At 52.1% G+C, this 27,793-nt stretch overlaps 2 protein-coding genes across 3 annotated transcripts; one reads left to right on the forward strand and one right to left on the reverse strand.

Annotated features, from left to right (window-relative positions):
- The first annotated feature begins 76 nt into the window (after positions 1-76).
- On the forward strand, positions 77-6,847 carry hnrnpa1a (heterogeneous nuclear ribonucleoprotein A1a). 2 transcript variants are annotated; one of them, XR_009509006.1, is made up of 12 exons: positions 77-226; positions 1,602-1,718; positions 1,796-1,942; positions 2,171-2,381; positions 2,463-2,555; positions 2,916-3,011; positions 3,091-3,162; positions 3,250-3,417; positions 3,716-3,850; positions 4,165-4,227; positions 6,329-6,402; positions 6,676-6,847. XR_009509006.1 is itself a non-coding variant. In XM_059956218.1 (11 exons), exons 1-10 carry the CDS (start codon positions 221-223, stop codon positions 4,212-4,214), a joined length of 1,095 nt encoding a protein of 364 aa, XP_059812201.1. In that variant the 5' UTR covers positions 78-220; the 3' UTR covers positions 4,215-4,227; positions 4,685-5,100. The 2 variants fall into 2 exon arrangements, 1 of the variants encoding a protein (XP_059812201.1); XM_059956218.1 differs by lacking the exons at positions 6,329-6,402; positions 6,676-6,847 and adding an exon at positions 4,685-5,100 and having other exon boundaries at positions 78-226.
- A 1,839-nt stretch (positions 6,848-8,686) lies between these two features.
- On the reverse strand, positions 8,687-27,192 carry LOC132384759 (transcription factor NF-E2 45 kDa subunit-like). Its single transcript, XM_059956217.1, has 4 exons — positions 26,762-27,192; positions 24,078-24,190; positions 23,169-23,363; positions 8,687-9,723 (listed from the first exon to the last, which is right to left on the reverse strand). Exons 2-4 carry the CDS (start codon positions 24,123-24,125, stop codon positions 8,710-8,712), a joined length of 1,257 nt encoding a protein of 418 aa, XP_059812200.1. The 5' UTR covers positions 24,126-24,190; positions 26,762-27,192; the 3' UTR covers positions 8,687-8,709.
- Positions 27,193-27,793: the final 601 nt, after the last annotated feature.

Genomic DNA, 27,793 nt, shown 5'->3' on the forward strand with positions numbered 1-27,793 from the left:
AACAGTTGGCAGCGGTAGGGCTCCGTCCCACCAATAGAAGGGAGAGGGGTGAAGAGCCGAAACCCTATATAAAGTGCGGCGCCGGCGCGCATCGGTCTCTTGCCCTGTTGTCGACGGTCTGAGCTGTTGGTTGAGGTTCTTTTTCTTTTACGAAATTTTTTTTCTCCCGACGGTGGCCCCACGTAAATCAGGCAAGACGGCGCCCTCATACGAACGCGATATGGAGGTGAGCGATGCATTTTTTTCCACTATCCTACAATCTCCGCTTCCTTTACAAGTAGTGACGCAGCAAAAAATAAGTAGCCGCCTTTAGGTGAGAAGGCTGCTACGGCCTAGATATTTTCTTTTGTACATTCACTCCTGATAACCACTCGAACGGATGTGTAACATTTTTTGCTATTATTCCCGGGTGGGGGGGGGGGTGGTGAGTATATCCCATGTTTTGTGAGAGAAGCTTCAGTCGGTAGTGGTCTTCGAAAGAGTATGTTCTCAAAATGGCGGTGTGTCTTTAGACGCGCCACAACAGCTTCACTAGAGTATCTCTATAGGAGAGTCCCGCTTCTGTACTAATACTTAATCCGACAGTTGTGGGAGAATTCTCGTCCTGTTCGCGAACAAATTTTTTCGCCCGGCCGATCGTCTCGCTAAGACTGCGACATCTCGTTCTCCGCGTCACATGGCAGATATGCTATCACCTCCCGCAATGTCGTGAGACCTCCAGTCTGACGAGATTTGTCCTTTTCGGACACTGAAATATCGTTCGGATTCAATCCACTTAGTATGTCAAAAGGCAATTTTATTTCGCGCTGTCCGCCAAAATTGAGGCTCGCTAGTCTCCCCCTAACAAAATGGCTGCCAAATCCCAAAAATTGCGGGAGGCTCTCATTGTTTGTCCTGTGTCAGGCGGCAACTCGTAAAATGGCGGCTGGTCAACCCGCCCAGTCTTAGGGGACAATGTGGGCGGGTGAGTACGCCGCCGACGTTCTCCTACTTCACCAGGCAGCCCCAAAAAAGAGATTGGATTCATCTAGCCATCAACGCTTTATTCCCTTCTCTCGCACTTGTTCCTCTGCCACCCGGACCTCGTGTCTCCAGCCGATCACAAAATGGTGGCCCCTCGTCCCTCCTGTTACGGGGCCGTACCGCAGGCGGCGCTGTTGCACATGGCAGTTCGGCCCATTACCCGCTTGGGATTTGCTTCTTATTTCCAGTTGCCTCGTGTTTAGCGGTTCTTTGTCTTTTTGCTGGTAAGTCGGTAATCACGTTAGTATTAGAGATCACAATCTCCAGTGGGTGTAGACTGGAGCTATGTAATGTAAGTTGGCTTTCTTGTGGTCCAGGCTTCAGAAATGCAATGATTGACCATCTAGTGAGTAAACGCTTAGCAGACACGGGTGGTTGTTTATAGGTTGTAAACATGTTTCACAATTTAGAGATTGAGAAACTGCTGATGGATTCATGATGGAATTCCTTAGATTTATTATTAACTTCGGCAGCGGAGTGCTTGTTAAACTCAGCACATGCATTGCCAGCCCTGTCTGTGGTCAGGGTCTTGTTCCCAGTTGCTGGGTGTATTAATGCTGATTCATTTCTTGTTGCAGGACTCTCAGGAGCCCGAACAGTTGAGGAAGCTCTTTATAGGAGGTCTGAGCTTCGAGACTACAGATGACAGCTTGCGAAACCACTTTGAACAATGGGGTCGGCTGACTGACTGCGTGGTAAGTTCTTTACAGTGGATCTTGCTCTTGGGTGCCTCCGAGTTTAAAATTCTGACTGTTGCTGTTTTTTCTCCTAGGTAATGAGAGACCCAAACACAAAGCGCTCAAGGGGGTTTGGATTTGTCACTTACTCATGTGTTGCAGAGGTGGATGGTGCAATGGCTGCCAGGCCGCACAAGGTTGATGGTCGTGTTGTGGAGCCAAAGCGTGCAGTGTCTAGAGAGGTCAGTTGCCTTCTGTTTAGTGCCTGCAAGCAGCTGACTGCACTATGACCAAAGAAAGCACTGGTTTTCTGATAAATTGGTGTCAAAACAGAATAATGTTTGTAATTTGGTGAAGGTTGAGAAGCTGTTTATTAATTTTGAATTTTCAGGCAGCAGTGTATCTCAATGATGGTAAAAGGGCATCTGTGTATTGTCTAATAATGGATACCATGTGGTCTTTTGTGCCAGGATTCCACCAGGCCTGGAGCACACTTGACAGTGAAGAAAATCTTTGTTGGTGGCATCAAAGAAGACACAGAGGAGCACCACCTCCGAGACTACTTTGAGAAGTTTGGCAAGATTGAAGTCACTGAGGTGATGACAGATCGCCAGAGTGGAAAGAAGAGGGGGTTTGCTTTCATCACCTTTGATGACCATGATGCAGTTGACAAGATAGTAGGTGAGCAGCAGTGGGTGTATGCTGAACTCAGGTTGGGGTTCTGGTGAGAGCTTTTGTTTATTGCTGTTCTTTTAATTGTAGTTCAAAAGTACCACACAGTGAATGGACACAACTGCGAAGTGAGGAAGGCACTTTCGCGAGAGGAGATGCAAAATTCGGGCATGAATCAGAGAGGTGAGCTGTGGACATAACAAACTGCATTTTTAACACAGTTAAGATGTCTCATAAATGTCCCTTGTGCACCAGCCTTCCCTGGCAAGTGCTTTTAAATGATCTCTGGGCAATCTGTATCAATACTCTGCATCATGGCAGGTGTTCACTTGTTTGCTATGTAAGTAGAGTATCCAAAGATTTTTAGATCTGAAGTATTACCAGAGGAGGTATCCTGAGGATATTTAAATAGGCAACATGTAAAAGTAGGTCTAATGGGGCAAAGGGAATGGCACAAGTGCAAGATATGAAAGGGTTTGTTCTTGTACTGTCACACTCAAATGCAGTCTCCACCTCTCTTCCCACCAACCCCTTAAATTCAAGGTCGAGGCAGTTCTGGGAACTTCGGTAGAGGCAGCTTCAGCAATTCTGGAGGCAACTTTGGTGGCCGCGGTGGAGGAGGGAACTTCAACAGCCGAGGTGAGGTGTTTGAGTCTGGGGAGTGGGGATCTTGAGAAGGATAGGTTCAAATCACTAATGTCTCTCTCTTTCGATGCAGGTGGCTTCGGCGGTTCAAGAGGAGGTGGCGGATATGGGGGCTGTGGTGATGGATACAATGGATTCGGTGATGGTGTGTGTTTATAAACAAGTCTGGAGTGAAACTGCTCATGATCGGCTGGATCAAGTAATGAAATGTAATTTTGTATCCCTCATATAGGTGGTGGCTATGGTGGAGGTGGCTACGGCGGAGGTGGCAGAGGTGGCCCTGGATATGGTGGCAGCCCCAGCTACGGCAACCAGGGTGGAGGTGGTGGCGGCGGCTATGGCAGCGGAGGTGGTGGAGGTGGCGGCGGCTACGATGGCTACAATGGTGGATTTGGTGGTGGTGAGTTTGCTAACCTCATGCATGACTTGAACCTATTTGGCTTTTTCCTCCTATCCATGTTCATGTATCTGCTTCAGCCTCTTATAGTTTCATTCTCTAACCACCCCCACTCTTAGCAGCTGCCTTTGTTTTCCATGACTTGGGAGAGGAAGCTACCTTACTCTATACTTGTCCCTCCTCTCCCCACCCACAAGTAGCCTGTGAACCCCACAACTTGTAATTGCTCTGTCATCGTTCCTGGTGCAGCCCAGGTCCCACTTGCATTTGCATTGTGACTTACTGCTGGCTCTGTTCATAGGAAACTTTGGAGGTGGCGGTGGTGGCAACTACAATGACTTTGGTAATTACCCCAACCAGTCCTCGAATTACGGCCCTATGAAGGGAGGTGGAGGCGGAGGTTATGGAGGCAGGAGCTCAGGTGGCCCTTACGGAGGTGAGTGCTTCTGTTTGTGCATTTTGGGGATGGTGAGCCTATGGCATATGCAATAATTTTACCTTGAGTTTTAAACCCCATCTATTAGGCAAAAATTGAAAAGGTAGCAAATAGTGAGTTCTGGGGAAAATCACACTTTGGTGCCATTCTTACTGTATGTGGTTTGAACTTTGCATAGGCCTGTGAAATATTGTCCAAGTAAGCCCACCAGTTCATGAGTAATCAATGACAACTTTTAGAAGGTTGCTTGGGCTCAAAGGTTTGCTTCCCTTGCTCTTTTCAGAACTCTACTAACCAATTTTTCCCCCCTGCAGGTAATTACAGTGGCTCCAGTGGTGGAGGCTCCTTTGGCCGGAGGTTCTAGTTTTATGTTGCAGGTGCGTTCTCCTTGAGTGGTTTGGGAACTTGGAGTGATTTTTGTGTCCTGGTTGGCATGGCTGGGCTGGTGTGGTGGTGGGAAGTCAGGGGAGCAACAAAGCAGAGCCTGCCATAGATGGGCAACAGGCTCTCTCTCCCCAGTTTACAGCTGTAGGCACTCCTGGCCTTCAGGGGAAGTGAAATCCAGAAGTTGTGATGGGAAAGGTGGGGAATCTTGTATGCAGCATCCACTGTCCCTTCATTTGGGTCTCAGTGCCACTTCTGAAGTAGTCAGTTTCATCCTCTGGTGCTGGGATTTAGTAGGTAATGAATGCTTTATTATTGTGGGAGTGGGGGGTGGGAGGGTAGGAGAGTGGCAGCACTGCCTTGGCTTCCCGCTGCCCCTCCGCTTACTGTTAAGAAAACTCGTTTTAGGAAATGCACGATATAATAATTCTATCCCATGTTGTTCAACAGGAATACAGTACTTAGCAGGAGAGGATGAGCCAGGAGTTGTGACAGGGAGAGAGCCAGCAGGTTACTACAATACAAATCTCAGCCAAGCGCAGGGTACAACTGCTTCCGGAAGAAAATGTCCTTTTTTTTTAGTCAGAAAAGTCAGTGTTTGATCTCATGAACTTTAAAAAAAAAAGAATTAAACCCATGTGCATGGATATCTGCTTAAGGACTGTGATATTTTGATAAACTGTTGAACAGGTTATTTTATAGTGAATTTTTTCCCTTTCCTATTCCCTTCTGGAAGTGTACAACAAACATTCCAGTGAGTCTTTGCTAGACAAACTTTTGATTTTATTGCTCCAGTTTTCAAGTGATATATTAAATGTATTAGTTGTGATCATGACTTAAGAATAAAAAAAATTCCATTTACTAGTCCTGCAGGTAGTCTGTCTTGTTTGAGCTTTATGCCAGCTGTTGTCCCTTACTGCTTTTGTCATTTAGTTTTGGTCCTCAGCCCAGTGTTTCCATTCTATCAGAAGCTGCAATCCATGCCCCATCTTTTCCTGCCTTCTGCATACAAGTGTTCAATACAGAGACCCTTCTGAATGTTGATAGAAGGCAGCCCGTCTATTCCTTTTAACCATTGACACTTAATCATTGTCTCCATGTCTGCTTTTTCTGGTAGATAACAAATGACTTGGCCTGCCCAGCTGTCTTACCTAGTAATGCATCATACTCTAGCTAATGAGTTGGGCCCTCAAAAGTAGTCTTCCACTGATCCACCTTTAAATAGGTTTCAATGAGACCCTTCCCGTTGAACATGCTCAGCTCCAGTGTGTAGAGGCCAAATGACATCAAGTGTACGCAACATAGTCCATGCATAAACACTTCTGTTTCCAACCCCCACCCATTTTCTCAGGCCCAAGATGGGGATGCAGAAGTGTCCTCTGCTTGAAAACACCCTGCTGCTTTAAAGTAGTTAAGATGGGTCAAATGGGATATACTGCCCCAGATTTGACCTTCCCTACTGGATGCAGGGTCTGGGACCTTTTTAAGAGAATCCTGCTTGCACTCATCACCCCACTTTCAGAATTTTGTGCAATAGCAGCAGTCAGGATTTCGATGGAGGCCTGATGAGTAATCAGACCCAGTTGCCTGCAGCGAAGTCGGCGGAGGAAAGTCATGCTGCTTTAAAAGAAACTGTGTGTGTGTGAGTGCGTGTGCTACCTTCGGCTCTTGGCTCGAGAGATAGAACGAGGCAGGACACCGGACGGCATCAGCTTCAGCAGCAGCAGAGGAGAAGTCTAGACTTAGAAGCTACGAGCGTACTCCTGTGTCCGAGGGTCAGGAGCAGCATCAGCAGAGGCCAGCTTTGTTCTCGCGTTTGTAGTTCCTCGGACTTGTTGTTACTGGAGGCTAGCGTTGAGGGCTGCGCCATGGGAGGCCAGCAGTTCAGGGCTAGCACAGCCAGAAGCCTTGCTACCACTAAGACTAAAGCAGGCAGGCAGACTTCCCAGGGCCGTTGCTTTCAATAGGTAAGGCTGGATTTAATCTTACTTTTATTTTGATGTTTTAAAAAAAACGGGTGAATTCAGTAGCGGGAAAGCTTCATCTGGCCTGTTCTACCAAGCTGGAGGCTTGATTACCCCTTGTTGCTTGCAGGTAATGTCTGGAGGGATCACCACACAGCAGATTGTGGGCTGCACTTGTACTCCCTGGCAGTATATGTTCTCGAGGTATGTATGAATTGGTTCATAATTAACCATCTTAAGTGTGATGGCCAACTAAGCTTACCAGTGCCTCCACTTCCTCAGAGACAGCATCTCCCTGCTGACCCTCAAAATTTAAACATCCCAACTGTGGACCTCTATCTGTATCATGCTGCAGACATGGGATGCAAGCTTGTACTATTGGATTGATGCAGATCAGTACTCACTGATCTGTGCTTGCATTGCACACCTGGTCTGTTTTCTCCAGTAATGACCTAGTTTTGTTTTTCTCCCCAACAGGTGAAGGCTGGTGGGAGCTGATAATGGTTTTTAATTTGGTTCCATAATCCTGGATGTTCCTTCTTGACAGGGTGTTCACACAACATTCAATACTATGTATTCTTTCATTGTAGCTGCTGTGCAGATGTTTTTCTGGATGTTAATTTGTAACAATAAAGGTCAGATTATATTCCTTTGGTGTACCCATTGTATTTTGTGCTGTGTTGGGGTGCTGTTGGAATGGCCAGTGTCATGGAGCAGAGGTCTTGGGGCAGTATGTGGTTAGTGCAGCTGTACAACATGTAACTATTATGGGTGAAAGTATTCACAAGTTAGTGCATATCCAGAATATATTAAAATAAGTTTACCAGAACACTCTCCAATGCTTTGTTCCAGCCCAGAAACTGGTCCTGAGGCCTCACACATTTTTGTCTGTCAATGCAAATTTGACCTAAGCTGTATTTCCATATATGGACTATGCTCCAGGTACAAAGACACCAAAGCTATTCTACAAATGAGTTACAAGGAGCAGTGTTGCCAAGGGCCTGTTTCTGGCCTGGAAGATGCTATGATGGGAGCAGGTTTTAAAAAGTTGGATAGCTCACTGATTGGCTTTGAGTTTCCTTTTCCTCAAAGCCAGGGTTATCTTGGAGGTGGTCTCCATGTGCAAAGAATTCTGGGAGGGAGAATCATGAGGAATGGTTCTCAGCATAAGGGGTTATGGAGACAGGAAGTTCACTGGCAAGAGTCAACCTGTTGGCCAGTGAGTAAACAGGATATAAGCCAACCAGAGGATAAAGTATACTCCACTGTGGGTAAACCCCAATCTGAGCACTTAGAGACCGCTCATTGGGGAATAACTTCATTTGCCCCATCGCTGAACTGGCCTCAATTTCAATGCCTTAATCTAGTTCCTTGAAGGTTGTTGGCCCGTAAACAGGATTAGGCTGGAGTTAGTGTTCTCCCTTGGCTCTTGAGCTACATCTCATTACTAATGGAGGTTCATGATCCCTTGGACAGGTCCATAGGCAGAGGAGGAAATGTAGGCCAAACTGTGGATGGATATTTGAGTGAGCATGCTACAGTGCTCAGGCTGTAGTCATTCTATGAGCTGCTTTATCATGCAATGAATGGCTTTTTATCCCTGGCAGCTTGTTCCCTTATGTGTGGACCATCCTTGGGATGGAGGAAAAATCGGTTTGATTAAGTCTGTGGAAACTGGCCCTCTAGCCTAATTGGTCCACGATTAAAGATCTCTAAGCCAGTTCCCCTTGTCCCTTTTTTTTGTATCACAGCACCCACAGAAGACTTAACAAATGTCTCCTACAACTCCCAACTCCTGTGCTCAATGCCTTAATTGAAGGCCAGCATGCCAAACAGTTCACCAGGCTGTCTGTGTCCCTATACTCCAATGAGTCACTTTATTTTACAAAATTCCATAAGGCACTTGTGTCCCCCTACATTGCTGCAATTCTGTCACACTGATCTCAGAAGAAAGAGTCATTGATTGCAAGAAATATATTTTTATATTAACATACATATACAATAGTGTTCACTGCTAGTATACAGCTCTGCAGAGTGGTGGGGATGGATATGTGAGTAGGGGTTGAGGTTAAGCCAATACATGCTGCAACTTTGTTCCCAGTCTATTTCCCAATGTGTGACAGTGTCATTTGTCTCTTTGTCTGCATGTCCATGGAGGGAGGGGTAGCAAGAAGGCAGGGAGCCCACCATAGCAGGTAGTCGCATTCACCCACTCTGCCCTCCCACCCCCAAGAAGCAAGAAGACTGCCTCGGTTCCCATTCCTATACATTTCTCACCACCCCTTTTAAGTCTGCCCTTCACCCTCCCCCCCCCCCACCCCCTTCCCCCAGGGCCAACACCTGCAGGGAGAGGTATCCTCACTTGGGCCTCTTCTCCCTTCCCCTCTCCCCCACATTGCTCAGCCCCTTTGTTCCCCTCCCCGTCAGCTTACTCCCCTTTCCTTCCCTCCCCGCTCTGCCCCTATTCCCCCCCCAGACACAAACTGCACCAGGTAGGCTCCAAGACTGCACTCACTCCCTGCTGCCCCCCTCCTGCAACAGGAACACCCCCCCATCAGCCCCCACCTGCAGGGAGAGCTGCCCAGGAGGGTATGGATGTCCACCAGGGTCCCGCAGAGCTGCCAACACCCGCTGCCCAAGCTGTGCCAGCCGTGCCTGGGCCTGAAGTAAGGCTCGGCCCACTCGTTCACGTTCACCGGCCAGTCGCTCCCTCTGGCCTCGTAGGCCACCCAGCTCCCTCTGCAGCCGAGCCACAGCCTCCAGCTTACGGCGTCGGCAGTGCCGGGCTGCCACCTTGTTCTTGCCTCGTCGGCGGATATCCCTTACCAGGGCCAGCTGGGCCTCACTCAGTCGGTGCCGAGACAGCAGCTCGTTATACTCCTCAACCGGTAGCTGCACAATTGCTTCCGTGGGTATGGGGATGCACAGGGCTCGGGCCCGTCGCTCGTCACGGCTGCAGGTCTCCCGACCAGGCCTGGCAGGGCCCTTCAGGCCTGTTCCTGTCCCAGCCCTGAAACCAACTCCGATCCCAGCCTCGTGCTCGGTCTTTTGGCCTAGGCAGGCCCCAAGGCCTAGACTGGGCCTGAAGCCCAGCTCAGTCCCGGATCCTGATTCAAGTTTTGGGCCAGACCCATTCCTGAGGCCGAGCCTGGCCTCCACACCCAGAATTGTGCCTGTCCCCACCAATTCGGCCTTCAGGTCTGACCCAGGCCCGGTCCTCCCGAGGCCCAGCTCTAGCCCTGGTCCTGGCTCAGCTTTCAAGCATGGAGCAGCCTCCATCTGGGACCTGTCCCAGGCCCCTCCCCATGTCTCAGGTCCAGAACCCAGTGTCAGGGCCGAATCATGACAATGGCCTTGGGGCAGTAGCCAGGGCTCAGGTGGAGGTGGGGGCAGGGGCTGGGCCAGAGGGTAGTGGGTCCAGGGCTCGGGCAGAGGGACGGAAGGGTGAGTAACAGTGGCCGTCGGATAGAAGGGGATGCAGGCTTCAGAGGGGGTGGAGGAAGCCTCAGCAGTCATCTCCAGGCCCTGAAACAAAGGGAGGGGAATAGATGAAGGAGGGTGAATTAAGAAAATGGTCAACTTTTCCACACCATCCCATCACACACTCCCAGGGTCAGACACAGAGTGAATCTCCCTCCACACTGTCCCATCACACACTCCCGGGGTCAGACAGAACAGACTGGGAATCCCCTCCTCTGACGGACCCTTGCCCTACCTCAGTGGATGTCGGTGCGGCTCAGGTGTGTGGAGTGACTCAGGCCGAGCTGCTTGTCGGGCCCAGGCTCCACAATCTTCTCCGGGAACCGTGTCCACACAACTTGAGCCGTCTCTCATCGATACCCACAGACCCATTCAGGGATGCAAGTAGGAGGTATATGTATGGGCTGCTTCTCCACACCCTCCACTTCCTTGCCCTTGTTCACCGTCCTGACACGCCATGGCGGTCGGTCTTTCCACCCGGAGGTGAGGAGAGTCCCCACTGGAAGTCCCTTTACGAGGGGGTTCTTCCCATGCACCTGGGGGGTCTCGGCTGGAGGGTGCTGCATAGAGCGGTGCCCTGCAATACGTTCTTTAGTTTGTCCACGGATCTCCCACCCGCGTGTCATTTCTGCGGGCTGGAGGAGACCGTGTACCACATGTACATGGAGTGTGTGAGGCTGCAGCCCCTTTTTGCGTATTTACGTGGGCTGCTTCTCGACTTCTGGCTACATTTTAGCCCCACCCTATTTGTATATGGTCATCCAGTAAGGAGGGGAGCAAGGAGGGATGAGGATGTCCTTGTAAACTTGCTCCTGGGGCTGGCAAAATCCGCCATTCAAGGGTCTTGGAAACGGGTGGCTGGAGCATCTCCCCAGGCAGACTGCCTGGTATGTTTAGGGGGTTTATTCATGCCCGGGTAAATATTGAAAAGGAACACGCACAGTCCACGGCAACCTTCGAGGAGTTTCGAGACCACTGGGCTCCGCGGGGTGAAAATGCCATCGTGGATAGAGATGGCAACATTCTGGTGTAATGTCTATTGACTATTTGTAGTGAAGTAATTGTGTTTGCCACTGTTTTGTATATATTGTATAGCACCGATATTTGTAATAAAGGATTTTGTAAATAAAAAATTAAGGTCAGACACAGAGTGAATCTCCCTCCACACCATCCCATCACACACTCCCGGGGTCAGACACAGAGTGAATCTCCCTCCACACTGTCCCATCACACACTCCCAGGGTCAGACACAGAGTGAATCTCCCCCCACACTGTCCCATCACACACTCCTGGGGTCAGACACAGAGTGAAACTCCCCCCACACCAACCCATCACACGCTCCTGGGGTCAGACATAGAGTGAATCTCCCTCCACGCTCTCCCATCACACACTCCCAGTGTCAGACACATAGTGAATCTATCTCCACCCTGTCCCATCACACACTCCTGGGGTCAGACACAGAGTGAAACTCCCCCCACACCAACCCATCACACGCTCCTGGGGTCAGACATAGAGTGAATCTCCCTCCACGCTCTCCCATCACACACTCCCAGTGTCAGACACATAGTGAATCTATCTCCACACTGTCCCATCACACACTCCCAGGGTCAGACAGAGAGTGAATCTCCCTCCACACTGTCCCATCACACACTCCCAGGGTCAGACACAGAGTGAATCTCCCCCCACACTGTCCCATCACACGCTCCTGGGGTCAGACATAGAGTGAATCTCCCTCTACACTGTCCCATCACACACTCCTGGGGTCAGACATAGAGTGAATCTCCCTCCACACTGTCCCATCACACACTCCTGGGGTCAGACACAGAGTGAATCTATCTCCACACTGTCCCATCACACACTCCCAGGGTCAGAAACAGAGTGAATCTACCTCCACGCTCTACCATCACACACTCCCAGTGTCAGACACATAGTGAATCTATCTCCACACTGTCCCATCACACACTCCTAGGGTCAGACACAGAGTGAAACTCCCTCCATACCGTCACATCACACACTCCCAGGGTCAGACACAGAGTGAATCTCCCTCCACGCTCTCCCATCACACACTCCCAGTGTCAGACACAGTGAATCTATCTCCACACTGTCCCATCACACACTCCTGGGGTCAGACACAGAGTGAAACTCCCTCCACACTGTCCCATCACACACTCCCAGGGTCAGACACAGAGTGAATCTCCCTCCACACAGTCCCATCACACACTACCAGGGTCAGATACAGAGTGAATCTCCCTCCACACTGTCCCATCACACACTCCTGGGGTCAAACACAGAGTGAATCTCCCTCCACACTGTCCCATCACACACTCCCAGGGTCAGAGACAGAGTGAATCTCCCTCCACACTGTCCCATCACACACTCCCAGAGTCAGACACAGAGTGAATCTCCCTCCATACTATCCCATCACACACTCCCAGGATCAGACAGAGAGTGAATCTCCCTCCACACTGTCCCATCACACACTCCCAGGGTCAGAGACAGAGTGAATATCCCTCCACACTGTCCCATCACACACTCCCAGGGTCAGAGACAGAGTGAATCTCCCTCCACACTGTCCCATCACACACTCCCAGGATCAAACAGAGAGTGAATCTCCATCCACACTGCCCCATCACACACTACCAGGGTCAGACACAGAGTGAATCTCCCTCCACACTGTCCCATCACACACTCCCAGTGTCAGACACATAGTGAATCTATCTCCACACTGTCCCATCACACACTCCTGGGGTCAGACACAGAGTGAAACTCCCCCCACAGCAACCCATCACACGCTCCTGGGGTCAGACATAGAGTGAATCTCCCTCCACGCTCTCCCATCACACACTCCCAGTGTCAGACACATAGTGAATCTATCTCCACACTGTCCCATCACACACTCCCAGGGTCAGACACAGAGTGAATCTCCCTCCACACTGTCCCATCACACACTCCCAGGGTCAGACACAGAGTGAATCTCCCCCCACACTGTCCCATCACACGCTCCTGGGGTCAGACATAGAGTGAATCTCCCTCCACACTGTCCCATCACACACTCCTGGGGTCAGACACAGAGTGAATCAATCTCCACACTGTCCCATCACACACTCCCAGGGTCAGAAACAGAGTGAATCTCCCTCCACGCTCTCCCATCACACACTCCCAGTGTCAGACACATAGTGAATCTATCTCCACACTGTCCCATCACACACTCCTAGGGTCAGACACAGAGTGAAACTCCCTCCATACCGTCACATCACACACTCCCAGGGTCAGACACAGAGTGAATCTCCCTCCACGCTCTCCCATCACACACTCCCAGTGTCAGACACAGTGAATCTATCTCCACACTGTCCCATCACACACTCCTGGGGTCAGACACAGAGTGAAACTCCCTCCACACTGTCCCATCACACACTCCCAGGGTCAGACACAGAGTGAATCTCCCTCCACACAGTCCCATCACACACTCCCAGGGTCAGATACAGAGTGAATCTCCCTCCACACTGTCCCATCACACACTCCTGGGGTCAAACACAGAGTGAATCTCCCTCCACACTGTCCCATCACACACTCCCAGGGTCAGAGACACAGTGAATCTCCCTCCACACTGTCCCATCACACACTCCCAGGATCAGACACAGAGTGAATCTCCCTCCATACTATCCCATCACACACTCCCAGGATCAGACAGAGAGTGAATCTCCCTCCACACTGTCCCATCACACACTCCCAGGGTCAGAGACAGAGTGAATATCCCTCCACACTGTCCCATCACACACTCCCAGGGTCAGAGACAGAGTGAATCTCCCTCCACACTGTCCCATCACACACTCCCAGGATCAAACAGAGAGTGAATCTCCATCCACACTGCCCCATCACACACTACCAGGGTCAGACACAGAGTGAATCTCCCTCCACACTGTCCCATCACACACTCCCGGGGTCAGACACAGAGTGAATTTCCCTCCACACCATCCCATCACACACTCCCGGGGTCAGACACAGAGTGAATTTCCCTCCACACCATCCCATCATACACTCCTGGGGTCAGACACAGAGTGAATCTCCCTCCACGCTCTCCCATCACACACTCCCAGTGTCAGACACAGAGTGAAACTCCCTCCATACCGTCCCATCACACACTCCCAAGGTCAGAGACAGAGTCAATCTCCCTCCACACTGTCCCATCACACACTCCCAGGATCAGACACAGAGTGAAACTCCCTCCACACTGTCCCATCACACACTCCCAGTGTCAGAAACAGAGTGAATCTCCCTCCACACTGTCACATCACACACTCCCAGGATCAGACAGAGAGTGAGTCTCCATCCACACTGCCCCATCACACACTCCCAGAGTCAGACACAGAGTGAATCTCCCTCCACACTGTCCCATCACACACTCCCGGGGTCAGACACAGAGTGAATCTCCCTCCACACTGTCCCATCACACACTCCCAGGGTCAGACACAGAGTGAATCTCCCTCCAGACTGTCCCATCACACACTCCCAGGGTCAGACACAGAGTGAATCTCCCTCCACACTGTCCCATCACACACTCCCAGGGTCAGACACAGAGTGAATCTCCCTCCACACTGTCCCATCACACACTCCCAGGGTCAGACACAGAGTGAATCTCCCTCCACACTGTCACATCACACACTCCCGGGGTCAGACACAGAGTGAATTTCCCTCCACACCATCCCATCACACACTCCCGGGATCAGACACAGAGTGAATCTCCCTCCACACTGTCCCATCACACACTCCCAGGGTCAGAGACAGAGTGAATCTCCCTCCACACTGTCCCATCACACACTCCCAGAGTCAGACACAGAGTGAATCTCCCTCCACATTGTCCCATCACACACTCCCAGGGTCAGACAGAGAGTGAAACTCCCTCCACACTGTCCCATCACACACTCCCAGAGTCAGACACAGAGTGAATCTCCCTCCACACTGTCCCATCACACACTCCCAGGATCAGACACAGAGTGAATCTCCCTCCACACTGTCCCATCACACACTCCCAGGATCAGACAGAGATTGAGTCTCCATCCACACTGCCCCATCACACACTCCCAGTGTCAGACACAGAGTGAATTTCCCTCCACACTGTCCCATCACACACTCCCAGGGTCAGACACAGAGTGAATTTCCCTCCACACCATCCCATCACACACTCCTGGGGTCAGACACAGAGTGAATCTCCCTCCATGCTCTCCCATCACACACTCCCAGTGTCAGACACATAGTGAATCTATCTCCACACTGTCCCATCACACAATCCTGGGGTCAGACACAGAGTGAAACTCCCTCCATACCGTCCCATCACACACTCCCAAGGTCAGAGACAGAGTGAATCTCCCTCCACACTGTCCCATCACACACTCCCAGGATCAGACACAGAGTGAAACTCCCTGCACACTGTCCCATCACACACTCCCAGGGTCAGACACAGAGTGAATCTCCCTCCACACTGTCCCATCACACACTCCCAGGGTCAGACACAGAGTGAATCTCCCTCCACACTGTCACATCACACACTCCCGGGGTCAGACACAGAGTGAATTTCCCTCCACACCATCCCATCACACACTCCCGGGATCAGACACAGAGTGAATCTCCCTCCACACTGTCCCATCACACACTCCCAGGGTCAGAGACAGAGTGAATCTCCCTCCACACTGTCCCATCACACACTCCCAGAGTCAGACACAGAGTGAATCTCCCTCCACATTGTCCCATCACACACTCCCAGGGTCAGACAGAGAGTGAAACTCCCTCCACACTGTCCCATCACACACTCCCAGAGTCAGACACAGAGTGAATCTCCCTCCACACTGTCCCATCACACACTCCCAGGATCAGACACAGAGTGAATCTCCCTCCACACTGTCCCATCACACACTCCCAGGATCAGACAGAGATTGAGTCTCCATCCACACTGCCCCATCACACACTCCCAGTGTCAGACACAGAGTGAATTTCCCTCCACACTGTCCCATCACACACTCCCAGGGTCAGACACAGAGTGAATTTCCCTCCACACCATCCCATCACACACTCCTGGGGTCAGACACAGAGTGAATCTCCCTCCATGCTCTCCCATCACACACTCCCAGTGTCAGACACATAGTGAATCTATCTCCACACTGTCCCATCACACACTCCTGGGGTCAGACACAGAGTGAAACTCCCTCCATACCGTCCCATCACACACTCCCAAGGTCAGAGACAGAGTGAATCTCCCTCCACACTGTCCCATCACACACTCCCAGGATCAGACACAGAGTGAAACTCCCTGCACACTGTCCCATCACACACTCCCAGTGTCAGAAACAGAGTGAATCTCCCTCCACACTGTCACATCACACACTCCCAGGATCAGACAGAGAGTGAGTCTCCATCCACACTGCCCCATCACACACTCCCAGATTCAGACACAGAGTGAATCTCCCTCCACACTGTCCCATCAAACACTCCCGGGGTCAGACACAGAGTGAATCTCCCTCCACACTGTCCCATCACACACTACCAGGGTCAGACACAGAGTGAATCTCCCTCCAGACTGTCCCATCACACACTCCCAGGGTCAGACACAGAGTGAATCTCCCTCCACACTGTCCCATCACACACTCCCAGGGTCAGACACAGAGTGAATCTCCCTCCACACTGTCCCATCACACACTCCCAGGGTCAGAGACAGAGTGAATCTCCCTCCACACTGTCCCATCACACACTCCCAGAGTCAGACACAGAGTGAATCTCCCTCCACATTGTCCCATCACACACTCCCAGGGTCAGACAGAGAGTGAAACTCCCTCCACACTGTCACATCACACACTCCCGGGGTCAGACACAGAGTGAATTTCCCTCCACACCATCCCATCACACACTCCCGGGATCAGACACAGAGTGAATCTCCCTCCACACTGTCCCATCACACACTCCCAGTGTCAGAAACAGAGTGAATCTCCCTCCACACTGTCACATCACACACTCCCAGGATCAGACAGAGAGTGAGTCTCCATCCACACTGCCCCATCACACACTCCCAGAGTCAGACACAGAGTGAATCTCCCTCCACACTGTCCCATCACACACTCCCGGGGTCAGACACAGAGTGAATCTCCCTCCACACTGTCCCATCACACACTCCCAGGGTCAGACACAGAGTGAATCTCCCTCCAGACTGTCCCATCACACACTCCCAGGGTCAGACACAGAGTGAATCTCCCTCCACACTGTCCCATCACACACTCCCAGGGTCAGACACAGAGTGAATCTCCCTCCACACTGTCCCATCACACACTCCCAGGGTCAGAGACAGAGTGAATCTCCCTCCACACTGTCCCATCACACACTCCCAGAGTCAGACACAGAGTGAATCTCCCTCCACATTGTCCCATCACACACTCCCAGGGTCAGACAGAGAGTGAAACTCCCTCCACACTGTCACATCACACACTCCCGGGGTCAGACACAGAGTGAATTTCCCTCCACACCATCCCATCACACACTCCCGGGATCAGACACAGAGTGAATCTCCCTCCACACTGTCCCATCACACACTCCCAGGGTCAGACACAGAGTGAATCTCCCTCCACATTGTCCCATCACACACTCCCAGGGTCAGACAGAGAGTGAAACTCCCTCCACACTGTCCCATCACACACTCAAGGGGTCAGACACAGAGTGAATCTCCCTCCACACTGTCCCATCACACACTCCCAGGATCAGACACAGAGTGAATCTCCCTCCACACTGTCCCATCACACACTCCCAGTGTCAGAAACAGAGTGAATCTCCCTCCACACTGTCCCATCACACACTCCCAGGATCAGACAGAGATTGAGTCTCCATCCACACTGCCCCATCACACACTCCCAGTGTCAGACACAGAGTGAATTTCCCTCCACACTGTCCCATCACACACTCCCAGGGTCAGACACAGAGTGAATTTCCCTCCACACCATCCCATCACACACTCCTGGGGTCAGACACAGAGTGAATCTCCCTCCACGCTCTCCCATCACACACTCCCAGTGTCAGACACATAGTGAATCTATCTCCACACTGTCCCATCACACACTCCTGGGGTCAGACACAGAGTGAAACTCCCTCCATACCGTCCCATCACACACTCCCAGGGTCAGACACAGAGTGAATCTCCCTCCACACTGTCCCATCACACACTCCCAGGGTCAGAGACAGAGTGAATCTCCCTCCACACTGTCCCATCACACACTCCCAGAGTCAGACACAGAGTGAATCTCCCTCCACATTGTCCCATCACACACTCCCAGGGTCAGACAGAGAGTGAAACTCCCTCCACACTGTCACATCACACACTCCCAGGATCAGACAGAGAGTGAGTCTCCATCCACACTGCCCCATCACACACTCCCAGATTCAGACACAGAGTGAATCTCCCTCCACACTGTGCCATCAAACACTCCCGGGGTCAGACACAGAGTGAATCTCCCTCCACACTGTCCCATCACACAGTACCAGGGTCAGACACAGAGTGAATCTCCCTCCAGACTGTCCCATCACACACTCCCAGGGTCAGACACAGAGTGAATCTCCCTCCACACTGTCCCATCACACACTCCCAGGGTCAGACACAGAGTGAATCTCCCTCCACACTGTCCCATCACACACTCCCAGGGTCAGAGACAGAGTGAATCTCCCTCCACACTGTCCCATCACACACTCCCAGAGTCAGACACAGAGTGAATCTCCCTCCACATTGTCCCATCACACACTCCCAGGGTCAGACAGAGAGTGAAACTCCCTCCACACTGTCACATCACACACTCCCGGGGTCAGACACAGAGTGAATTTCCCTCCACACCATCCCATCACACACTCCCGGGATCAGACACAGAGTGAATCTCCCTCCACACTGTCCCATCACACACTCCCAGGGTCAGAGACAGAGTGAATCTCCCTCCACACTGTCCCATCACACACTCCCAAAGTCAGACACAGAGTGAATCTCCCTCCACATTGTCCCATCACACACTCCCAGGGTCAGACAGAGAGTGAAACTCCCTCCACACTGTCCCATCACACACTCAAGGGGTCAGACACAGAGTGAATCTCCCTCCACACTGTCCCATCACACACTCCCAGGATCAGATACAGAGTGAATCTCCCTCCACACTGTCCCATCACACACTCCCAGTGTCAGAAACAGAGTGAATCTCCCTCCACACTGTCACATCACACACTCCCAGGATCAGACAGAGAGTGAGTCTCCATCCACACTGCCCCATCACACACTCCCAGAGTCAGACACAGAGTAAATCTCCCTCCACACTTTCCCATCACACACTCCCAGGGTCAGACACAGAGTGAATCTCCCTCCACACTGTCCCATCACACACTCCCAGGGTCAGAGACAGAGTGAATCTCCCTCCACACTGTCCCATCACACACTCCCAGAGTCAGACACAGAGTGAATCTCCCTCCACATTGTCCCATCACACACTCCCAGGGTCAGACAGAGAGTGAAACTCCCTCCACACTGTCACATCACACACTCCCGGGGTCAGACACAGAGTGAATTTCCCTCCACACCATCCCATCACACACTCCCGGGATCAGACACAGAGTGAATCTCCCTCCACACTGTCCCATCACACACTCCCAGGGTCAGAGACAGAGTGAATCTCCCTCCACACTGTCCCATCACACACTCCCAAAGTCAGACACAGAGTGAATCTCCCTCCACATTGTCCCATCACACACTCCCAGGGTCAGACAGAGAGTGAAACTCCCTCCACACTGTCCCATCACACACTCAAGGGGTCACACACAGAGTGAATCTCCCTCCACACTGTCCCATCACACACTCCCAGGATCAGATACAGAGTGAATCTCCCTCCACACTGTCCCATCACACACTCCCAGTGTCAGAAACAGAGTGAATCTCCCTCCACACTGTCACATCACACACTCCCAGGATCAGACAGAGAGTGAGTCTCCATCCACACTGCCCCATCACACACTCCCAGAGTCAGACACAGAGTAAATCTCCCTCCACACTGTCCCATCACACACTCCCGGGGTCAGACACAGAGTGAATCTCCCTCCACACTGTCCCATCACACACTCCCAGGGTCAGACACAGAGTGAATCTCCCTCCAGACTGTCCCATCACACACTCCCAGGGTCAGACACAGAGTGAATCTCCCTCCACACTGTCCCATCACACACTCCCAGGGTCAGGCACAGAGTGAATCTCCCTCCACACTGTCCCATCACACACTCCCAGGGTCAGAGACAGAGTGAATCTCCATCCACACTGTCCCATCACACACTCCCAGAGTCAGACACAGAGTGAATCTCCCTCCACATTGTCCCATCACACACTCCCAGGGTCAGACAGAGAGTGAAACTCCCTCCACACTGTCACATCACACACTCCCGGGGTCAGACACAGAGTGAATTTCCCTCCACACCATCCCATCACACACTCCCGGGGTCCGACAGAGAGTGAATCTCCCTCCACACCATCCCATCACACACTCCCAGGGTCAGACAGAGAGTGAAACTCCCTCCACACTGTCCCATCACACACTCCCAGGGTCAGACACAGAGTGAATCTCCCTCCAGACTGTCCCATCACACACTCCCAGGGTCAGACACAGAGTGAATCTCCCTCCACACTGTCCCATCACACACTCCCAGAGTCAGACACAGAGTGAATCTCCCTCCACATTGTCCCATCACACACTCCCAGGGTCAGACAGAGAGTGAAACTCCCTCCACACTGTCACATCACACACTCCCGGGGTCAGACACAGAGTGAATTTCCCTCCACACCATCCCATCACACACTCCCGGGGTCCGACAGAGAGTGAATCTCCCTCCACACCATCCCATCACACACTCCCAGGGTCAGACAGAGAGTGAAACTCCCTCCACACTGTCCCATCACACACTCCCGGGGTCAGACACAGAGTGAATTTCCCTCCACACCATCCCATCACACACTCAAGGGGTCAGACACAGAATGAATTTCCCTCCACACTGTCCCATCACAAACTCCCAGGGTCAGACACAGAGTCAATCTCCCTCCACACTGTCCCATCATACACTCTCAGGGTCAGACACAGAGTGAATCTCCCTCCACACTGTCCCATCACACACTCCCGGGGCAGACACAGAGTCAATCTCCCTCCACACTGTCCCATCATACACTCTCAGGGTCAGACACAGAGTGAATCTCCCTCCACACCGTCCCATCACACACTCCCGGGGTCAGACACAGAGTGAATCTCCCTCCAGACCGTTCCATCACACACTCCCGGGGTCAGACACAGAGTGAATCTCCCTCCAGACCATCCCATCACACACTCCCGGGGTCAGACACAGAGTGAATCTCCCTCCACACCGTCCCATCACACACTCCCAGGGTCAGACACAGAGTGAATCTCCGTCCACACTGTCCCATCACACACTCCCGGGGTCAGACACAGAGTGAATCTCCCTCCACATTGTCCCATCACATACTCCTGGGGTCAGACACAGAGTGAATCTCCCTCCACACTGTCCCATCACACTCTCCCAGAGTCAGACACAGAGTGAATCTCCCTCCACATTGTCCCATCACACACTCCCAGGGTCAGACAGAGAGTGAAACTCCCTCCACACTGTCCCATCACACACTCCCGGGGTCAGACACAGAGTGAATTTCCCTCCACACCATCCCATCACACACTCAAGGGGTCAGACACAGAGTGAATTTCCCTCCACACTGTCCCATCACACACTCCCAGGGTCAGACACAGAGTCAATCTCCCTCCACACTGTCCCATCATACACTCTCAGGGTCAGACACAGAGTGAATCTCCCTCCACACCGTCCCATCACACACTCCCGGGGTCAGACACAGAGTGAATCTCCCTCCAGACCGTCCCATCACACACTCCCAGGGTCAGACACAGAGTGAATCTCCGTCCACACTGTCCCATCACACACTCCCGGGGTCAGACACAGAGTGAATCTCCCTCCACATTGTCCCATCACACACTCCTGGGGTCAGACACAGAGTGAATCTCCCTCCACACTGTCCCATCACACACTCCCAGGGTCAGAGACAGAGTGAATCTCCCTCCACACTGTCCCATCACACACTACCAGGGTCAGACAGAGAGTGAAACTCCCTCCACACTGTCCCATCACACACTCCCGGGGTCAGACACAGAGTGAATTTCCCTCCACACTGTCCCATCACACACTCCCAGGGTCAGACAGAGAGTGAAACTCCCTCCACACTGTCCCATCACACACTCCCGGGGTCAGACACAGAGTGAATTTCCCTCCACACCATCCCATCACACACTCCCGGGGTCAGACACAGAGTGAATTTCCCTCCACACCATCCCATCACACACTCCCGGGGTCCGACAGAGAGTGAATCTCCCTCCACACCGTCCCATCACACACTCCCAGGGTCAGACACAGAGTCAATCTCCCTCCACACCGTCCCATCATACACTCTCAGGGTCAGACACAGAGTGTATCTCCCTCCACACCATCCTATCACACACTCCCGGGGTCAGACACAGAGTGAATTTCCCTCCACACCATCCCATCACACACTCCCGGGGTCCGACAGAGAGTGAATCTCCCTCCACACCATCCCATCACACACTCCCAGGGTCAGACACAGAGTGAATCTCTCTCCAGACCGTCCCATCACACACTCCCAGGGTCAGACACAGAGTGAATCTCCGTCCACACTGTCCCATCACACACTCCCGGGGTCAGACACAGAGTGAATCTCCCTCCACATTGTCCCATCACACACTCCTGGGGTCAGATACAGAGTGAATCTCCCTCCACACTGTCCCATCACACACTCCCGGGGTCAGACACAGAGTGAATCTCCCTCCACATTGTCCCATCACACACTCCCGGGGTCAGACACAGAATCAATCTCCCTCCACACTGTCCCATCATACACTCTCAGGGTCAGACACAGAGTGAATCTCCCTCCACACCGTCCCATCACAGACTCCCGGGGTCAGACACAGAGTGAATCTCCCTCCACACCGTCCCATCACACACTCCCAGGGTCAGACACAGAGTGAATCTCCCCCCACACTGTCCCATCACACACTCCCGGGGTCAGACACAGAGTGAATCTCCCTCCACACCGTCCCATCACACACTCCCAGGGTCAGACACAGAGTGAATCTCCCTCCACACCGTCCCATCACACACTCCCGGGGTCAGACACAGAGTGAATCTCCCTCCACACCGTCCCATCACACACTCCCGGGGTCAGACACAGAGTGAATCTCCCTCCACACCATCCCATCACACACTCCCGGGATCAGAGACAGAGTGAATCTCCCTCCACACTGTCCCATCACACACTCCCGGGATCAGAGACAGATTGAATCTCCCTCCACACTGTCCCATCACACACTCCCAGAGCCAGACACAGAGTGAATCTCCCTCCACATTACCTGCAGCTCAGTCAATGACATCAGTTCTTGCCAGTTGAGCTCCACGTCTCCAGACTGGGTCTGCTCAGCACTCTCCCCGAGGGACGGTAAGAATTGGGTGGCGGTGCCATCGGGAAGCGGTGGGTAAGGGGCACTTGGAAACCCATGCTGAACCTCACAGTTCAGCTCCAGGGTAGAACCAGACCTCGGTGTGAACTGGGGGCGGGTTGGAGATCGAAATCAGAGTCATAATCTTATAAACCTCTCACAGCTCTCTCCTCAGCTCCAGTGAAAACAACCCAGGTTTGTGCAACTCTTCATTGTAGTTTGTCCCTCTAATCCAGGCGTCATCTTCTGCACCCTCTTGAACCTCTTCTGCACCTTCTCCAACACCCCACCATCCCATATTCTCATCCAAGTCACTTATAAAAATTACAAAGAGCAGGGGTCCTGGAACAGATCACTGTCATCCAAGCAGTACACACTCCACCATCTTAGCTGTAAATTGGGTGGGGAGGTTGTGGTGACCTTGGAACCCTTCATCCCATCTCCCATCTCCCATCTCTTATGGAGTGATGTCCCACTCCATATCCAGCCTGAACCATCTTCCTCCCTCCAAAACCAAATAGCCTATACACTGAAGGCAGGGTAAATATACAGAACACGGTGCGGGGGGAGGGGGGAGGAGTGGAGAAGGAAGGGAGAGTGGGAACAGAGGGGGATAGGGATGGAGGTGGGTAGGAAATGTGAGAGGAGAAGGAGTTGGAGGGGAGGGAGATTGGGAGAGGGAGAGACGTGGAGGGGATAAGAGCTGAGGAGGAAAATTACAGGGAAGAATGAGGAGGGGAGTGGGAGGAGGTAGAGGGCGGAGGAAGGAAGGGAAGAGGAAGGTGGGGAGAGGGGCAGGCATGGGACAGATTGGACCCTCACCTCTGTGCCAGTTCCAGGAAAGGGCAGGACACAGTCGGTGGAACACATTGAGCCGGGGAGCGGGGGGAGGAGGGGGGGCAGCCTCTCACCAACAGCTTCGCAGGCCAGTCTTCCTGAAGGAGCAGAGATAAGGGAGCTGGTTATCACTGACTGCACACACTTCCCTCAGTTCCACAGCCAATACATTCCCCTCCCACAGAGACAGCTCAGTCTGACAGACACACACAGATACAAATATACACAGAACTCAGTGTAAGAGAGAAATAGACACACATAGAAATGTATATGAATCCACAGTGGCATGCTCGCTCTCACACACATACAGAATTCAAATGGTCTCACACGCCTCACCAAGTGAAGAGATCTTGACCCCTCCCTCCCCCACCCCCAACCAACCCAGGTACCTGGAGAGACCCACGCATGGGAACCGTTCTCCCTCCTTGAGGAAGCACAGACCGGCCACAGGAGTGGGGTGGAGGTCCCACCAGTCCCATCCCTGAGACAGAGGAGAGATCAGGCAGACGGGGTCCCGAACCCTCTGAGGTTCAGGAGAACATAAGGAGATCTCATCAGAATGTACGGGGAAGAGACTTGAAGGAGGATATCTTCCTTGCTGGGGAGTTGAAAATGAAGGATCATGTTCTCAGGAGGGGAAAAAATGGGGAGATTTCCTTCCTCCATGAGGCCTTGATCTTTGGAACTTTCCTCTTGTGAGCTGAGAGTTTTTCAGATTTGAGGGCATGGAGGGTGACGGGGTTGGTACAGGGGCGACTTCTCCTCATGAGGCAACCCACCTGTTCCAGGGGTGGGTCTGATAAACCTTCTCCAAGCTGCCCCAACATATCAATGTCCATCCCTCAATGAGGAGACTGATACTGTCCACACCATACCACATGTGGTCCCACCAACACCCCATACTACACAAGGACCACCTGCCCCAAATTTGTGTTGAATGTTTACCAATACACTAAAGAAAGCATCCAATTGTATATGACAACTGCTCTGCCTGTGACCGGTAGAAACTGCAGAGAGTTGTGGACACAGAAACCAGCCTCCCCTCCATGGACTCCGTCTACACTTCTCACTGTCTCAGTGAAGTAGAAGCTGCAGAGAGTTGTGGACACAGAAACCAGCCTCCCCTCCATGGACTGTGTCTACACCTCACTGTCTCAGTGAAACAGACAGAATCATCAAAGACCCCACCCACCCCAGACATTCCCTCTCCCCCCCCCCCCCCATCAGGCAGAAGATACAAAAACCTGAAAGCATGTAACCATCAGGCTCAAGGGTAGCCACTGTTATGCGACTACTGAATGGTTCCCCGGTATGATAAAACAGATTGTTGATCTCATAATCTACCTCATTATGGTCCTGGCAACTTATTGTCTGCCTGCACTGTACTTTTCCTGTGACTGTGACACTTTATTCTGCATTTTGTTATTGTTTTACCTTGTTCTACCTCAATGCACCCATGTAATGATCTGATCTGAATGGACAGTGTGCAAGACAAGCTTTTATCTCCCTCATGTGACAATAATAAACCAAAAAAGAGGGTGTGAGGGATGGAGAAAAGAGAGGCACATGGGGAAAAAGGGGGTTGGAGAGAGAGGTGGTGAGGAGAGGTGGGAGTGAGGGATAGAAGGAGATAGGCAATGAGGAGATAAAGGGGATTAAATAGAGAATGAAGAAGAAGAGGGGTAGGCAAAGGGAATTGGAGTGTGTGTGTGTGAGAGAGAGAAGTTGCAGTGAGGAGAGAGATAGGGATTTAGAGAGAAGAGAGGGTCTCAGAGAAAGTAATCAAGCAGAGATGGTGGGTGATTTACCAACCCTGTCTCCTTCTCTTCCTCTCCGTCCCTCTCCCACTCCTTATGTCTCTCCCCTCCTTTCTTCCTTTCCTCTCTTTCCTGCCACAACCCCATTGAGTTTCTCTCGTCCCTGTCCCCACCCCATTACATCCTGTCTCCCTCTCTCCCCCACCCTTCTCCCCTCCCTCTCCCACCCACTCGCTCTTCCCTCTCTCCCCCAGTTTCTCCCCAGTCTCTCTCCCCTCCCTGTTCTGCCATTATGTTCCTTTGTAACCTCTCTTCTCCATTGTCTCCTGCTTCCTTCATTTCCCGCTCCCTCTTTCTCTGAACCACCTCTCTCCCCCTCTATTCTTCTCTTTGCTTCTCTCACTCTCTGTCCCCTCCGCTCCTCTCTTTTCTGTTTCTCTCTCCTCTTTTTCCCTCCTCCTCACATTCTCTGTTCCCTTCTCTTTCCCTCTCTTCCTTTACTTCTCTCTCTCTCCTATCTCTTTCCCCTCCCACTTTCCCTCACTCCTTCCCTCTCTCTGCCTCTCCTCTTCTCTATCTGTCCTTCTCTTTCCTCTCTCCTTGCTCTCTCTTCCCCTCCCCACGCTCCTACTTTCTCTCTCTCCATCTCTCCCTGCTCTCTCTTCCCTTTTCCCACTTACTCCCTCCCCCGTCACAACCCCTGTCCAGCCCACTTCCCATCCCTGTCCCCACAGAGACACTCCTCCCCAATACCCTCCGCCGACACAGTTGAGTTGACCGTAGCATACAGACTTCCAAAAGGAAAACAAAAACCGGATCTCTCCTCTTGCCTCCACTCCCCTCGTCTCGCGGACACCCCTCTCCCGCCTGCCCTCCCCCCACCACTTCAACACCCTGTTTCCAGATACTTACTGCCTCATTGTAAGCTCGTGGGATTCCAGATGGAGAGGAAGGGGTTGAGTTGGGGGAGAGGCTGCCGCTCGCTGCCTGTCCTGTGTGCGTTCTCTCTTTCTGTCTCTCCGAGCCTTGAGGTAAGACTGTGGCGTTGCGTGGAGCTTTTTGACCCTAGGCTCTGTGTTCCTCTATCTCTCTCTCTCTCTCTCTCTCTCACACCTTCTCTCTTTCTCAGTCTCCTTCCCTCTCTCTCTCTCTCTCTCTCTCTTCACGTCTCTCTCCCTCTCATTCCCCTGTCTCTCTTCTCCTCGCCCCTTCTCCCTCCTTCTCTCTCCTTCTCTTTCTCCCTCTCTCCTTTATCTTTCACCTTCCCTCTCTTTCTGCTTCTCTCCTCTTTCTTTCACTCTCTCCTCTCTCCCTCTTTCTCTGTGCCTGTATCACAGCCTGTGATCCAAGTCCCTCTGTAACCACGTCTTTATCTGCCGTGCATAAGCTGCCAGTGGCTGCTCAACACCCCTCCGCTCCTCCTCCCTACCCCTCCCCTTCCCTTGGTCCCACCCCCCTCACTGGTAAACCACAGAGAGGACAGAAGGAAGATGACAGAGGGTCTGTGGTTCCTGGATCCTGGGCAGGAACTGATCCCACATCCTGACCGGGAAACCTGACCTTTCTCCTTTCTCTCTCTCTCTCTCTCTCTCTCTCTCTCTCTCTCTCTCTCTCTCTCTCTCTCACTCTCTCTCTCTCTCTCTCTCTCCCCCCCACCCCCCCGCCCGTCTCCCTGTCATACATTCCCTCTATCTCTCCCTCTTCCTGTGGCACTTACTATCTAAATTTACCCCTCTCCCTGTTGCACTCTCTCTATCTCCCCTCCCTCTCATCCACTCTCTCTGTCTCCCTTGTCCCACAATCCTCTATCACTCCACATCATGCGTACCCTTTTCCTCTCAGCCTCTCTTTCTCTCCCTCTACCTCTCTCACACTGTCACACACTAGCTGTCTCACACCTCGTCACACTCTCTCCCTGTCACACTCTTTTCACTGTCCCAGTCA

The sequence above is a fragment of the Hypanus sabinus genome, chromosome X1, assembly GCF_030144855.1.
Source record: "Hypanus sabinus isolate sHypSab1 chromosome X1, sHypSab1.hap1, whole genome shotgun sequence".
Lineage (NCBI taxonomy): Eukaryota > Metazoa > Chordata > Chondrichthyes > Myliobatiformes > Dasyatidae > Hypanus > Hypanus sabinus.